General features: G+C 36.9%; 1 protein-coding gene across 2 annotated transcripts in view; it reads right to left on the bottom strand.

Moving 5' to 3' along the window:
• CTNNA3 (catenin alpha 3) overlaps positions 1-17,433 on the bottom strand; it is a 1,866,967-nt gene that overhangs the window by 161,746 nt on the left and 1,687,788 nt on the right. For both annotated transcript variants that reach the window (XM_059170124.1, XM_059170125.1), the window contains exon 14: positions 12,116-12,208. In XM_059170124.1, the coding sequence (XP_059026107.1) occupies positions 12,116-12,208 (93 nt within the window). The remainder of the gene's footprint in view (positions 1-12,115; positions 12,209-17,433) is intronic.

The raw sequence follows: 17,433 nt of genomic DNA, 5'->3' as shown, positions 1-17,433 counted from the left end.
ATTTATTTACTTGAGAGAGAGGGTATGAGAAAGAACATAAGTGGGCAGGGCAGAGGGAGAGGGAAAAGAGCCCCACAGTGGGGTCTGAGCTGAAGGCAGATGCCTAACCAACTGAGCAATCCAGGTGTCCCTGGTGTTGTAGTTTTAAAGAGGAAAATTAGTGGTGACTTTCCAACAAAAGCTGATATTCGAAAGAACATGTGTGTCAGAAAAAAGAAGATTTCAGGGGGATGAGGTCTGAAAGTAGGAAGAAACAAGATTTAAAGCTAAAATATCAATTTCTTTGAAAGAAAAAGATATTCAATGTAAATTTAGAAAGTTATAAAATTATAATATAAAGCTATCCATCTGAGGTGAGCTCCACTCTAGTTTATAAATTTCAAAGCTTCCTACCTGACATTTTCTTTGGTTGTCTAATAGACTTTTTAGACAAGACATATCTAAAATTAATTTCTAATTTCTACAATATCCAATCTCCTCAATTCAGTCTCCCCCATATTAACATAAATGGCAAGTCCCCATTCCTAGTTCTCAAATCAAAAACCAAGTGTTGTCCTCTGACTCTTTTCTCTCTCTCATACTCAATATATAAGTCTTTAGCACATTCAGTTAAGTCATCATCCCATATGTGCTTTATCAATAGCTCTCAACTTCTCCATTTCTAAAACCTTTGGGTTCAGCCTCCATGATTTCTCACCTGTGTAATAGAAGAGCAATGACTTTCTAAATTCCTGCTTCCTCTTGTACCACTTCTCAGACTATTTTCAACACAGCATTCAGAATGACCCCTTTAAAGTAGAAGTCATCTCCTGTCACTCTCTGGCTTAAAGCCCTCTGATAACTTCCCATCCAAATAGCTTACAATGGTTTATGTTCCCTACAAGATCAGCCCTCCTTTTCAGCTTCAAATTTCCTCTTGCCTCACTAACACTTGCCTCCGAGGCTTTTCTACTTGCTATTTCCTCTGCTGTGAATTCATCGACAAGTAGAATATATTCTATTTAAAGCTTGGAGAAAGGTTCATTTCGCTAACAAGCAAGTGAATCATATATAAATATCACAATATATCACTTAAATTCGTGCTCCAGTGGCCTTATAAATAACGTCATACATAAATTTTGGGGTTATCCAACAATGTTAAAAAAATAGGTTATATACATTTATAAATGCCAAGGTTCTATTCTATAATTAAAGAATAAAGAGATTTAGCCTTAAATTACAGCAACTGAAATTACTATAAAAAGATATAATACTGGATATATTTATTTATTTATTTATTTGTTTGTTTATTTATTTTTAAAGTAAGCTCTATGCCCAATATGGGGCTTGAACTCAGGATCCTGAGATGAGGAATTTCATGTTCTACCAACTGAGTCAGCCAAGTGTTCCAATACTGGGTATACTTACTTTCTCTTCTTACTCTAAAATATATAACCTTAGTGGTGACAAGAACAATATATTGGGTAGAACTATAATAAAATAGATACCTTTTAAGTATTTTTTATCAGAATTTGTATTTGAGATTATTTTTAAAGAAAAATAAGATAACTGAATGAGAACAAAGAGACAAATATAGCAGGTATTTAAGATTAGTTACTAGACACTAATTTTAACTCAGAATTTCCCAGAAACCATAGCAAGGTGGAAATGTATATATTGCAATATAATTCCATTGATAAATGAGAGTATGTTTAGATATTTGGTAACAGTGTTTCCCAGATTGAAATCTCAAGAAGTGTTTATGAAAAGAACTCTAATATAAGAATTTTGGGATAAATAATGTGCAATGTTTTAAATGTTAGTTTGCTCCAATTTTTATACACTGACCTCTACAATCATTGGAATGACCCTAAATTTCAATTTGAGTGAAGAATTTGAATTAAAAATAGGTGACACTATTCAGCTACACTACTTCACAGTGGATAGAGCATGGTGACCTTAGCATGTAAAAATCTGAAAGGAATGAATAAACGCCTTTCGACAGTCTCTCAGCAGAAGTTTTTGTATCATTAAATCAAAGAGGCTGTGCAAAGAAAACATCATGGAAATAAAGGGAGTTGGGCTCATCTTGAAGAACTTTTGTGTTTGGAGGGAATAAAAAAAACAAAAGGAGGCAATTCAGACATGAGAAAGATCATGGATACAGCCTCAGGGATAGCCCTACTGTTCAGGAACACAAGAATCAATTCAACAAATAAAAAGCAGTTTTTGAATCTGTATACTTTATACAGCCAGGAATAAGGGGCCATTGCAAAGGACTTTGCCAAAAGAAACAGAAAAATTAATATTTATATGAGCAGGGACTGGGTAGTAGAGAGCCACTGAGAATTTCAGAGTTGTGACCTAGCAATTTATAGTAAGGTTTATCTAGCACAAGTAGGTACAACTGTTGAAAGGAAGAAAGAGCAAGAAAGAAATTAATGTAACCCCCTAGGTTCAATATATTGAGGAACAGTACACTTTTGAGACAAGATGTCTTAAAAAAGGAAGGTTCTCCTCATCGTCTCTCATATATCTCTACCAGGCAGTGGGTAATAAGCACTGAAAGAGAGAAAATTCATGTTGTCTGCACCAATGAAGTTTAGTGAGGTTTAATGAGAGGAGAAGAAATGCCCTTATGGGGTCCCTGGGTGGCTCAGTTGGTTAAGTGACTGCCTTCAGCTCAGGTCATGATCCCGGAGCCCTGGGATCAAGTCCCACATGAGGCTCCCAGCTCCATGGGAAGTCTGCTTCTCCCTCCGACCTCCCCTCTCATGTGCTTTCACTCTCTCAAATAAATAAATAAAATCTTAAAAAAAAAAAAAAAAAGAAAAGAAAGAAAGAAAGAAAAAAAGAAATGCCCTTATGTAAGAAATTATGCATGCACAGTGAATGTCATGATATGGGAATCTCCACGTGCTACATTCAGATCCAGGCCTGAATGTTGGAAGGAAACTACACTCCAGTCTGTAACAGTGAAGTTGAGGCTAATCTGGAATCCTAATGATGAGCAGGTATTCTTGGTGAAGAGGAGGATGGTGAGGTGAGGGACTTGTGTGCCTCAGAGGAAGAGCCTGGTGCTTATAGGAAGGGAGACATCTGTACAATGGAAAGTGTGAAATAAGAGGCAGAAGAGAGAAGCAGGAAACAGAACCCGGTTCACTTACGCAGGGCATTGAGGGACCAGATTTCATGCCAAGGACAAGGGAGACACTGAGACCTTGAGGAGATTTTATGCATAGTGACAGATGACAGATTTGCACTTTTGAAATACCATCTTAAGTTCAAGTGAGAGAATTAAGGTTTACTAAAGGCAGGAGACAATTTAGGAGTCTGCTAAAAAAAAATCTAGGTGAGAAATGATAGGACCTGACCTAAGATAGTAACCAAGATGGCCTTAATGTTCCCCTCAGCTTGATTAAATTTTAGACAGACTTCTTTCTGACGCTAGGTCCCTGACCTTTTCTTTTTTTATAGTATATAGTTTACAAAAGTTGTTGTAAATTATTTGCCCCTTTAAGATGTAAACATTTCTAAATATTTCTCAACAGCTTTACAAACAAGGACTGTCTTTCCTAAGAACTAAGAAGCTGTCCCTTTGACATGCCATCATCAAAGAACATAAAGCCTCTACCTCCTAGGCTCAGTGGGAGGGTGGGAACCTAAATTTAGCAGCATCTTGCTCCAAGTTATAAAAGTACCTCCTGTCATGAAGATAGAGAAATTTCACTTTTCCTTTGGGCAAAGCCAATTAGTGAAAACAGAGAGCATACAATCTCCCTTATCCCATCTCTGAAAAATTTTCAGCCCTTTGTTCTAGGAGAGTCAAATGCAAAGTTCTGGTCTCTTACCCCTAGTGCAATAGCCTTGAATAAATGCTTCCTTTCCTGTTCAACTTTGTCCAGTGCAACATTTTCTTTCAAGGTAGTGATAATGGAGGTGGTGAAAAAATAGAAAAGTTCAGAAAATATTTAGAAGATAGTAAAGCTGGAACATGTTGCATGCCTAGCTGTGGAGGGAAGTAAAAAATCATTCCCAGGTTCAGATGGGTTCTATGAAATGTACAGAATTGTTATCAGGAATATACAGTAGATTTGTAGGATAAGGCGATACTTTCAGGCTTGGAAACAGCAAGTGTCACAAGACATGTGAGGAGAGGAAACTTGCAAACCTGCCAGTATAAGTAGTCAGAGCTCACGACACAGGACGTGGCTACATTCGCTTGTCTATGCAAGACATCTGAAATCTTGGATGTATGAGAGTGTTCAGGGAAACTGGGTAGAATTGGAGGACTAGAGAGCTTAGATCAGAGCTCCCGTGAAACCCTGACGCTTGAGAAGTAAACAGAGGAAGAGGAAACCATGAAGCACTGAGAACGATCAGCCAGAAAGATAGGAACGCAGAGTTATTGCCAAGTACACAACAGAAATTAAAGAAACTGCTAAGAGAAAATGCATTGCCTAGTATAACGCTGCTTGAATGATGTAACTTCATCGGCTTGTGCAAGCTGCGTTTGTCAGAGTAACCTAAACCAAATTATATCATGAGAAAGGTAATGAGGTCATGTCTTACCATATTTTGCATCTTAATTCAGTATAAATTAGAGTTCCTGAGAGTGTCTTCTGATAATAAATAGGGCCTATTAAGATGTTTCTAATTTTTAAAACAAGCTATCCATTCATGGCATTTTTTCTGTCTTCATGGTGGAGAATATCCAGCTGATTCAGCATTATAAAAAGCCACAAGAAGGATGTTCTCCCAATTACCAACATGATGTTAGAGTGTGCATGGCTATTTCTTTTTTACCCCAAGAAACATCTCCCGTATTTTAACATTTGACATGCTCCCATTCATTTGCTGCTGTTGACGTTTTGAGGTTGTGTCCAGTAACCTAGGCAACTGTTCTTATTTCTGCCCCAATTTACTTCTATGTATAGAACTTACACAGATTCAATGGACTCAAAGATATTCCTTAAAGCAGAACAGACTTACAAAATATATACTCTTAAGGGAAGATAATATTAAAAATATGAGAAATCTTAATCACCAAAGACTACATATTACAATTTCTTGAATTTTGGATCATCAGTAAGTATGACAAATAATATACCTTTAAAAAGGTGGTGTAATTTTATCATGCTGAAGGATGATCTGACTATAATCCAAATTATCAATTTCTAAGTTTTTTGTCTTTTTTTTTATGTTATGTCCACTAAACTGAATTTTAGCATTTGGAGATCACAATTTCAAATACTCTCAAATGAAAATCTTGGTCAGTACTGACCTCGGTCAGTAATGTTAAATGAGTTCCCTCTTTCATTCCTCATCTACAGGATGCTATCATCAGAGTTTAAATTGTGTGAGACTGAACAAAATCGTCTCTTTAGTTTTGAGACCTATTGACTTTCAAGCTATATTGGCAGAAGGAAGAACCATTAGAACATAAGTTCTTCTTAGGAATAGAAAAATAAAAGGAAATTTTATTTTTTTTAAATTTTAATTCCAGTATAGTTAAATACAGTGTTATATACTACTTTATATACTACTTTCAGGTGTGCAATATAATGATTCAACAATTCTATACATTACTCAGTGCACATAACGATGACGTACTTTTAATACCCTTCACCTATTTCACCCATCCCCCACTGACCTTCCCTGTGGTAACCCTCAGTTTGTTCTCTATAGTTAAGAGTCTGGGTTTTGTTTTGTTTTAGGTTAGCTTCTTTTAATTTTTTCATTAATCTTGTTTCTGAAATTCTACATATAAGTGAAATCATATGGTATTTGTCTTTCTCTGACTGACTTATTTCACTTAGCATTCTTTCTCTAGATACCTTAGATCCATCCACGTTGTAATTATAAGATTTCCCTCAATACAAGGTGACTTCAAATGACTGCTTGAAAAACTGATTCTAACATGCAGCCTATAAAAGTCAGGATGAGTGACTTTTTCTTCTTCTTCTTTTTTTTTTTTTTTTTTCGAGTATGTACCGTAAACTTTGGAAATTAAGCCCTGTGTAACTTGATGAAGTTAAGTGAAGACTGAGAGAAATAGAAACTAATGGATCATCACAGTACAAACATTCCACAAAGAAGAAAAACTCCCAGGGCAGGGCCAGGCATCCAATAAAGAAATTACAAACTTGACAATTACTAGGTCAAATTTTCCGTTTTATCTCACTATCAAGAGTTGGTTTTTATGATCACTATTTCAGTTCTACATTATATATGTGGATTAGATATATATATATAAAGTGCCAGCATCATTAAAAATCACATTAATGTTATCTTCCTTCTAATCTCTTGCAGCTGTTTCTGATAAACTGCCCTCCGGTGGGGGGTGGGGTACTGCTTCAAAAGACTTCATAATAGAATTTCCAGCATGTCAAAATGCTTAGCACCAAAAAACAAAAAACCAAAGGAATCTCATTCTAGAAGACTGAGACCTGTATTTACAAATCTTCTTGAGCTACTCAAAAGGAAGTCAAAGTATAACACCAACACACAATTCTACACTTGTTACGAAATTCATTTTTTTTATATAAAAATCAAAATTGAGGGCACCTGGGTGGCTCAGTCAGTTTAGCATCTGCCTCAGCTTGGGTCATGATCCCAGGGTGCGGGGATGGAGTCCGGCATTGGGCTCCCTGTTCTGTGGGGAGCCTGCTGCTCCCTCTGCCCCTCCCACTGCCCGTGCTCGCTCTCAATCTCTCTCACAAAAATAAGTCAAAAGATCTCACAAAAATAAATAAGTAAATATAAATAATAGATAATAAATAATAATAAATAAAAATAATAGATAACAGATCTCACAAAAAATAAATAAGTAAAATCTTTGAAAAAAAATCAAAATTGATTGAAGACTTCACATATGCCAAGAACTGAACTGGAACTTTTCATTTATCTCATCTTCAAGAATGACTATAAAATAGATACAATTACTAATATGATCATCACAATTTTACAGATTAGAAAACAGTTTCAAATATACACTAACTTTTTGGAGATCATACGGATAGTACTAGGTGGAAGCCAGATTTGAATCAAGGCTTATCTAACTCCCAAGTTTATACATCTCTACGTTACAAGCCAATACTAGCAAAGGCAAATCACTTGCTCACCCATTCCACTCACAAAACTCTCTTTCAATCTTGTTTTGTTGTTGTTGTTTTTAAGTTCATGCTCAGCATGGGGCCCCACATGGGGCTTGAACTCACAACCCTGGGATCAAGTCAGATAGTTTACGGACTGAACCACCCAGGTGCCCATATTCTCCTAAAACCCCAGGTAGGCATGAAAAACATACTTTGAGCCACCACTCTGAGGATACTTTATTTCCTGAAAGTCTCTTGTTCCTGCTGCTCCTCCTGCAGACAATAAATAATTGAGACAATAAATAAATGAGGGAGGAAATCTAGGAATTGGAATGTTCCCTCTATTGAAGTATCACAGAGACTAACTGGATAAGAGACTGAGGAGTAACTGCCTCACTTCTCCAGATTCTGCGCTTGGAGGTCCGGTATTGTTCTATAATGTCTGCCACTATCTGACTCTACCTGATTAATATTCGACTTCATCAAGGTAAAATGATCCCCTTCATCAAGGTAAAGGTAAAGGGAAGAGACTGACAAGGTCTGAGCATCATTATGTAGTTTTTAAATTGTAAACAATAAAATGATTTTGTTATTGATGGACGATTGTAGCATTGAGGCATTTTGAAACTTGTGAGGCTTAAACAAGTCTGATACTTAAGGTTTATGGTCTTCAGTTTCAGGAATCATTTTTCTAGTAGATAAATGATAATACCAACTCCATAATACTGGCTGTAACAATAGGAGGGTAATGAGATCTTAAGGAATGGTGAGATTCTAACCCAGCTTACAAGTGTGTTACACTGGACAGAGTGTGGTTCATGCCAGAAGACCTGGGATTTGGTTCCAGTCTACATGATTTGCATAAAGTACTGAAATCCTTTGAATTAAATTCCCTAGTTAGTATAATCAAGGGAAAAAGAAAAATTCCACAGCTTTTGTTAAGTAAGACACCAATTTGGAAATATTCTGTAAGCTATAAAGTGTTAAATGATAACTGGCACGGTTCTGTTTAAATAGAAAATATGAATTAGCATGTATTTAGTATAATCTTTTAGAAAGCTTTTAGGACTTACCAGAAAGTCTTATTACCAGTAGGTTTAGAAATTTGATGATCTTAACAGGAATCTATTTTCATGTCTCTTTCAAATTTGAGTTTTTCAGATAAAAGATTTCTATTTTATCCTTGCTACGAGCATGATCAGAATAAACAATGAGATCTTTAAAGAATGTTCTGTAAATCTATAACAAAATCACACTCCTGTATCACTGTGGAATGCCTGATTACTGGATATAACCACAGTATTGGTCTAGTGAGTATTCGTGTTTAATAATTAAGATAATCACTAATTTCCAGTGCTGTTCCTCTGCTACTTCATAAGGCATGCACTGTTGGTCTTTTAGTATTTCGCTCTGATTGACTGTGGACTCTAAATCATTATTTGTTGGTTATAGACCTTTACAATGCCCAGTGGCATTTGCTACTGATGACAGCTATAACAGATGATGTTGAGCCAAAGCTACTGGGAGTGAAATGCAAAAAATAAAATGATAATAAATAACTGTCACTCCATGACTAAACAGTGCCTGAAATTAGTTCTATGGCATGTTCCATATAGCAGAGTCTGCCTAAGCCAAGAACCAAAAAGGCACTTAGCAGCAAACAAAAAGGAACCCAAACACATGTCTTGTTCAGAGACCAGAAATTCCTCATTGAGCATGGTATGAGTATTCAAAAAATTCTCAACAGATTCCATTTCAAAATCTTATGGGATCTTCTCAACCTGAAGGTATCTGGGAAATGTGTCAAAGAATAGACGGAGCCCAATGGATGGAAACTTCGGGAATGCTGGATAGAACACAGAGATAAAGTCTCAAATGGATATGAGACTGAACATGGAAAGATAAGCATAGAGGTACAATGATAGAGAATATGGGGTCTGTTAGGGGTGCCAGATGCCTGAGAGAAATCATAAAACCTGTCAACATGAACATTTTGCTCAGGTGGTTTGGGCGGGGGACAGTCTGAGCTGTCCTGCCACGAGCCCCGATTCTGTAGGAATAAACTCACAGATCAGGTCTTCAGTAAGAGGTTGCTATTTGAGTTAAATTGTCCACGCTGTCTAATAATTACTCTTTAAATTTTAAAAGAAAATTTGTATCCTTCCTCCAGTTCTCAGACCATTATAGCATCCTTTCATTCCACTGATGGTGAATCAAGATTATTGTGGTGGTGGTGGCTTGTTTGCTTGTTAGTAAAAGATTCATTCCACTAATTCTATATTTTGAGTGAGTTGACATGTGGTAATCACCCAGGTTCTTTGTCTGAAAACATAACCCACTTACTAGACAAGTTATATAAATCTGCGCCTCAGTGATCTTATTAGTAAAACCAGGATAATGTATCAGTATATCAAAGTTAATGTGATAATTAAGTAGTTTATGTACTGTGACTATCTTTTCTTCTTTTCCCTCAAAAGCAGAGCCTAAGAATGGGAAGTAGCTGATGCTGGGATGAAATCTTCAGGAACAGAACTAGAAGCCTGGGAAGACTGGATCAGGAAAGAAAAAAACAAAAAAACAAAAAACAAATAAAAAAAAACAAACCAAAAAAAAAAAAAAAAAAAAAGGAGAACAAATCCAAAGGTATATTATCAAACTGTTCACTGTGGTGTGAGGTGTGCCTGATCCCCCCGGGAATCCTTTGGAGACCTTGGCAAAATGCAAAATGGTTCATCCAGGGAAAATAAGAGTATTCATTGAGGTTGCTCTGTGGAGTGTTAATGTTTCACATAAGATTGTGTATGTATTAGAATATCTGATCAGCTTCCTGAGGGATTCTACACAGCAATTTCAGAGAAGCCTCAAGGCAGGAAGTGAAGAAAATCTAAACTACTTGGAATTTATGCAGGGAGATTTACTAAAGCACAGAGTGGCCAGGTTGAATATAACGTTGCTCCCAGTAGATTTGATGGTTAGGGATCTATCTTGCCAAGAGACTGTAGTGAGGTTATTGCCCAGGGGCATTCCAGATGAACTGGCCTGTCAGGGAACTGTGCACAGTGGAACACAAATCCAGAATACAGAGCAGCTCCAGGGTGATTTCTACATGGTTAGAAACAGCAGCTTCTATGAAAGATTCTTAAGATCCAGGGCTATCGAGATCATCAACTTCTTAACCTACAATAGTCAGGTTGCCATCTAGCTAGCTGGCCTGTAACCTCAGCCAAGAACAAAAACACAATCAAAATAGTAGTAATAAGAAGCTTATTTTCTTAGCATATGAATTTTAAGGTTTATAAAATACTTTCATTTACATTAGCTTAAAGTTATCAAGAATGCTTGAGAAGGTATAATATGTTTCTCATTTTCTTTTTTTTAAGATTTTATTTATTTATTTGACAGACTGAGATCACATAAAGGCAGAGAGGCAGGTGGGGAGTGGGAAGCAGGCTCCCTGCTGGGCAGAGAGCCTGATGCTGGGCTCCATCCCAGGACCTTGGGATCATGACCTGAGCAGAAGGCAGAGGCTTAACCCACTGAGCCACCCAGGTACCCCTATTTTTCTCATTTTTCAATGAAGAAATTTGAAGTTTCTAAGACTTAAGGTCTTAACCAAGGCTTTATTGTCTACATGTGATGATCCAGAATGAGAACTATGGTATGTTTATCCTAATCCCAGCATCCTACTAAGGCTACCTTTATTTTAACAAAATTTGCCCTTATCAATTACCTTTTAAGTCCTGACAGCTACCCTCCACCTCCAGTGGCTCAGCCACAGTGAAGTGAATCACTCACTCACTTACCTGAAAGCATGAGCAAACTATGTTATTAGCAAAATTTATTTCCAATTCCATTGCCATTTGGAAAAATTTCCTTCTCAACAAAGATGCCTACTAGATTAGAAGGAAACTTCTTTCAGATGCCGGGTGCCCCCAGACAGTTCCCAACATGAAGTGGCTTCTGGAAGGCTGGGAATTAACTCAATAACCAGCATGGAATGTAAGCTCAAGAAAACCACCATTTCTAATAAAACACAGGAGTTGTGACTAACATATATCAGTTCTAAGTAATCTGAATATTTGAACACGTGGAACTTTCTTAAATTTATCTTTTCCTATCCATCTCCAAATGTAATGTCACTGAATTTAAATAATTAATAGTAGTAATAAGTGACGATAATTATACTATCCCTAAGACAACTACAAAGAATAACTCATGATTATTGAGAACTTACTATGAGCTAAGCAGTGTGTTAAGTGCTCTACTAATTAACTGAGTTATCCCCACAAGAGTTCACATATAGAAGTACTTGCAGTATCTTCACTTTACAAATCAGGGAACCAAGTCAGAGAAAGACTGAATGAGTTTTTCATGTGACACAGAAAAGGAATGACTAATTCAGATGTGTTCTAGTCTTAGCCACTATGCTATATCACCTGACTTTCAGACCCAAGTTCTGTAGTTGGTCTGCAGTTGCATACTGTCGTTGACTAGCAAGCCAAACTTTCACAGATTCCCAAGTACTGGGTATAAGTAAAGTGAAATACAATGCCACAGAATAATTCAGAAGTCGATTATCATCATTGGAAGCATGTGTGTGAGTGTGTGTGTGTGTGTGTGTGTGTGTTGAGGGTAAGAGAAGGCGGCATTGCAGAAAGGAAGAAACGTATAGGGGTAGTTTCTCAGAAATACACTTTTTCTAGAATTTAGAGTTCTATAAATCTAAAATACTATAACTTCTTGGTTTCTCTTTTCTACTTTTAACAAATGTGTACACATTTCAATTCCTTATTCCCATGACTGGTATAGAGATTAGACGTGGTATGGAGTAATTTACTACCTGGCCAGAAATGGTGTCACTGTGAGTTTTCAATGTCAAGGAAGTAATTCCCCTCGTGCTACAGCCCATGCATTCTGGGGTTCATCCTCCTGGGCTTTGTGAAACTGGCTCCAGATCCTGGAGTCCCTCCTATGAGAGGCTGCCTGATTGACAACAAGAGGGCAGAGCCTACAGCTCTCCTCCCAGGGAGCTGACTTACCCTGTCAGTTTTCCCTTCGGTCTGAACGCTGGTGTGACTGCGCACCTCATGTTCCTCTTCCAAGTCAGAAACATCCTCCAGTTCCTCTGGGGTCTATAAAAAGAAAGCAAAGCATTGCCGGTGAGAATGCAAAATGGAAAACAGTCTGGCAGTACCTCAGAAAGAAAGCACAGAGCTACCAATATGACCCAGAAGTTCTACTCCTAGGCATATACCCAAGAGAAACGAAAATATGTGTCCACACAAAAAGTTGTAAAAAGAAATGTTCTTAGCCTTGCCAATCGTAATAGCCAAAAAGTGGAAACGGCTGAGACATGCATCTACTGAGGAATAAGCAAAATTATATGGAATAGACTATTATTTGGCTAGGAAGAGCAATGGATGCTGCAATACATGCTGCGACACAGGTGAACCTTGAAGATGTTGGGGTAAGTGAAAAGTCAGTCACACAAGTCCTCATGTTGTGTGAGTCTATTTGTACGAAATGTCTGCAATAGGCAAGTCTGTAGAGACAGAAATTTGACCCGGGGTTCCTAAAGGAGGGGAAGGAGGGAGGGGCAATGACGGCTTCTGCGCATGCGTCTCTCTCTGGGACGCTCACAAGGTCCTGGAATTAGATAGTGGTAATGACCGCAAGATCGTGTGTGTATACTAAAATAACCCAGTTTTACACTTTAAGATGGTGAATGTTAGGTATATGAATTATATCCCAATAAATTCTGAAAGAAAAAGAAAGCAAAATAAGCAGGAAAGTTTTTCTCTGGATGAAGAGCGATTTGGCTAATCCATGATGTGGTCATCACATACCAAGGTGTTCACATGTGATAAATGGATGGTGTAATTCTAATTAAAACTATATGACATGGAAATGGCACCAAAATTACTAAGCATTTAAATTTTCTAGGAAATTAAAGAATAGATATTTTATTCAGTGTCTAAATAGCTAATCTACTTCCATTTCCTTTTTTTTTTTTTTTTTTTTTTTTCAATTTCAGCTTAAACATCTTGTATCTGGGTGGTGTCGGGCTCCAGAAGACCTGGCCAAACCTTCCTTCCCTGACCCCCTCCACTTCCACTGTGCTGATGGTGATCATACCGGATTGCACACTGCTGCTGAATCAGGCAGCCAGTTGTTGTTTACCCTGTGATGTAAGGACTTGGTCTCCTGGGTTTACTGTCGTATCACTACAATGAAATCTCTCCATGTTTTTGAATCTCTGAAGCAAAATTATCAGCGATAGCTGAAAAGAACGTTGGATATGAGCAAAACAAAAGATATCAAAGGCAATAGCACACACTCAATCTCACCGTATCTCTACTGTGCTTCCATTTTCCATATTTCAAACTAATTTTTTTTGTGTTATGCTGTAGTATCCAATCTTAATCTTAAATATCTAATCTAATCTCACTTAATCTCTTCTCCTTAATCCCACTGGGGCAATAATTTAAAGATATCTGTCATTATTGCGAATCCAAGTAAAAGTACTTAACAAGAATTAATTCGATACTTGTTTTCATTTAAATGATGTGTGATTCATGTAATACAGAGTCTTGGTAAGAAATCCAGAAATCAAACAGATTTCGTGAAAAGCTACTGGATGTGAAGTGGGAGATCTCTTCTTTACACCTGGCTGTTAAAGACTATTCAGGGACAGGGGATGCCTCCTCAGTCTGGCCCTGGTTTCCCTTAAACCTTGCTTTGCACACAGGTCCTTTGTTTATTTTCAGGGCTGTGGAGAGTTTACCTTCCCTTGGGACCACTCCAGAGATGGGAACTTGCCATAATTAGCTCACATTGTGGAGCAAACTACCTATTTCCTACTACTAATGGCCTTAGATTTGTTCCCATCTCACGATTCTTTAACCTGCATTTTCTTTGCTTTCTAAGACTTGCACTTAGCATCACCAACTCTCTCCATTTATTTCAACTGACTCCTATCGGCTATTAATAGCCCCTCTTGCCAAGGTCTCTGATGTGCTCGAGTAACTGTTGTGTATCTTTATCTCCGCATGCAGCTCCTCCTATTGCAGGAACTGTGTGCAGTTATGCTCACTGGGCAATTTATTCTTTTCTTTTAGGTATTAATACCATAAGTTTACCACTGTGGAATTTCTACACAATCACGTGTTTTATTATTAGCTGTTTTTGTGTATTCTTCCCACCTTATTTGAGAAAGGGTCTTTGCAATTTCCTTCCTGGATACATCATCAGCCCCTGAAACATCCAAATAAATTCAGTTGATCAGATTTCTTTTCTTAGGTCCTATTTTGCAACTGATGGCTGCCTGGTGCCACTACTGTGATCTGTTCCTTATAAATGTCTGCTGTTAATTTCTTGGATTATACTCTCCCGTGAAGTGACATATAACTTCATCATTGATTCCGACATTTTATTCAACTCAAAATAAAGTGATTTAACAGAAACTAAGAACAACTGCTGCTGTCAGAAGTCACAAGTACCATTTTTGTTGGTGATACCACAGGAAGAGATAAGCCTACAATTTACACCCACATATTTCTGTGTTGGGTTTTTTCCTTTTCTTTTTTTCTTTAACATAGGACTGACCTCTTCTTTTCAGGAACAAAATCAGTGGGGGAGTGTTCAAAACATTTGCTGGCAGCATTTTGTATTCTGTCAGGCAAGCAGTTAGCTAGTATTGCAAAAATAAAAAGTTGAATATACAATGTTATTATACAATGTTACTGGTTAAGTGGAAACTAAGACAGAAAGAGGAGCACTCTAATCACTTTTGAGGTGATACATTAACACCTGCAGGTCTGAAGACAAATAATAATAGAGCAAACATTGTAAAAGGGAGAAGGAAACTGGGGTTACCCTATATTACACACTCTGAAAGATAGCTTGCTTCTATGCATCCGGTAACTTTGGAAGGTGCAAGCATCTGGAATGTGTGTGTGTGTGTGTGTGTGTGTGTTTAATCAAGTTTCATTCTAGGGAAGGGGAGGCCAACTACCTTAAGACGGTGTCATGCAGTAGAATGACCCAATAATGTTGAGTAATACAGACCTAAATTTGAATTCTGGCTCTCCAATTAGTGATTGTGGGGCTTTGGTATTTTGTGTACCATTTTAAATGCAGGTTTCCTCAGAACAAAATTTTAGATAATAATACCTAACCCTAAAGTTTGTTGCTAGGCTCAGTTGTACTAAGATGCGTTAAGTAGGGATTGCTTAGCCCATAGACAGCTGGAACTCAGGAAAAGTTTGGTTCTTTCTTTCTACTGCTTTTTCACCTCTTCCACTCTTCTATCCCTCATCCCATCAAAACCCTTTATATTTTTGGATAAAACATTTGTAGTAATTTGGATACTTTCATTTTACTCCGAATTTGTTATTCTGGTTTGTTCTGATGCTTACTAGCTGATTCTAGTTACATTCACCCCATTCTGAGTATCTAATGTCCTATGCTACACAGGGTTTAATATAATGCCATACATACTGCTTTCTCCTAAAGTCCAAGTAAAGATCTTTTTTGATATAATTTTATTCATTATATAAGAGTAAAATTATTCCTTAAGCTGGGCCCAGCAAAGATTCACTTTCACATATATTCTTACTGATGATGGAAATGACTTCCCCTCTCCAAGATAGGCTGTCCTTAAACCAAACCAAGATTTTTTTTCCCCCCTGGAATGAGGGTTAATAAAGTCAGTCATTACTCATTTATTTCTCGTATCAGAATTCAGATACACTATTTCATGCCTTTCTATTTAATTCTTATTTGTTGTGAAGCCTTCCTTAGGCAGCTCAGAGTGATTTGAAATTAACTTAATTCCCTCACCTGGTAAAATGGCAAACATATTACCTAATTCTTAGGATTATTGTGAGGATAAAATAAGATGATGAACTGGACCATTATTTAGTGAATAGAAAGTACTGAAGTTTAATACTGTTTATGATTATTAAAAATTATTATTATTAATTTTATTATAAGGCCCCATTTTATTTTTGCAAGAGAGGCCAGAAAAGGTATAGAACTTGGAAATACTCAGGCTGAGATTTTCATATAGAAACTGGAGCCACAATAAACTATAGTGGCACATTAAACTTCAGGGTCACCATAAATTGGTGGTTTTAATGCATATATATACTTACTGAGATAAAAATGACTGCATTTATATATATATATCTTTTATCTCCCAAGGCACTTAATGCTCTCTACGGACTTTATCTCACTAATTCTTTCAGCATTCCTAGTCAGACAGTCTGCAGTATACTTAAAAATTCACAGGCACAGACTTTATAATTATTTAATATTAAAATATATAAAAAAGAATTTTGTAGTATCTTCATAGAAAAATGAAGGAAAGGAAAAGAGAAAATAAAGAAAGGAAATAAAAAAAGGAAAGAAAAAAGAAAAAAGTAGTCTAGGAACAGGAGTCATACTTGACATTTTCCTCTCAAATTAAGATTGAATTCTAAATCCTACATATGACTTAGTCATAAATCATATTTCTCTGAGTATCCATCCCTAGCTCACTATGATCAAGTAATTGTTCCAGAGGTGTCGGGAACAGTCTTGACACTTTGGGAATCTATTAGGAAGGGGGCTATGGGGCATCTTCTTCTGAACCAGGCAGTGGGAATAGCATGCTGAGTCAGGCCCTCCCAGCTGAACTGATAGCACACGACGATTTTGGAATGTCAAAGTGGAAAGTCTATAATTCAAATACATTTTTATAAGAGGTTTAGATATATTAATAATATATTATTAATTATATACTATTATTATTACTATATTGTTAATACTAATAATTTCAAATTCTAGAAGAGTAATAATTGCCTTTTTTTTTTTTTTTGCTGGAAACACACACAGGCACCTTTTCTATTCCTCAAACATGGCCCACTCATCAGCCCATTCCTCATCAGGCTCTTGGGCTCTTTGTATCCACTGTTCTCTTGCCTGGTGAGTTCCTGGAGCTCTTACATGGCTGGATCCTCACCATGGGAGCCCAGTAGGCCTATCTGCCGCCCTATCCAGTCATCCCCTCAGTCTACCTAAAAATAATCCCTCCCCTTACTTCATTTATTTATTACATCACATACACATTATTTGTTACATAATAAATCACATTTATGTATTACATTTATTTATTACATCAATCACATTATTTCTTTCTTTAGCTCTCGAAAGCTGATCTTAATTCTGATCATAACCTGAAATTATATTTTTTCTTTTCTTTTGAGAGGGAATATGTTTTAGTCTTATCCCATTAGAACATAACTTCCATGAGGATAAGGATATTGTCTGTCTTTTTTATTACTCCGAGCACCTTAAAACAAAATATACTATGCTT

Source organism: Mustela lutreola, chromosome 4, assembly GCF_030435805.1.
Source record: "Mustela lutreola isolate mMusLut2 chromosome 4, mMusLut2.pri, whole genome shotgun sequence".
Lineage (NCBI taxonomy): Eukaryota > Metazoa > Chordata > Mammalia > Carnivora > Mustelidae > Mustela > Mustela lutreola.
This window is presented reverse-complemented; position numbering and strand designations above follow the sequence as displayed.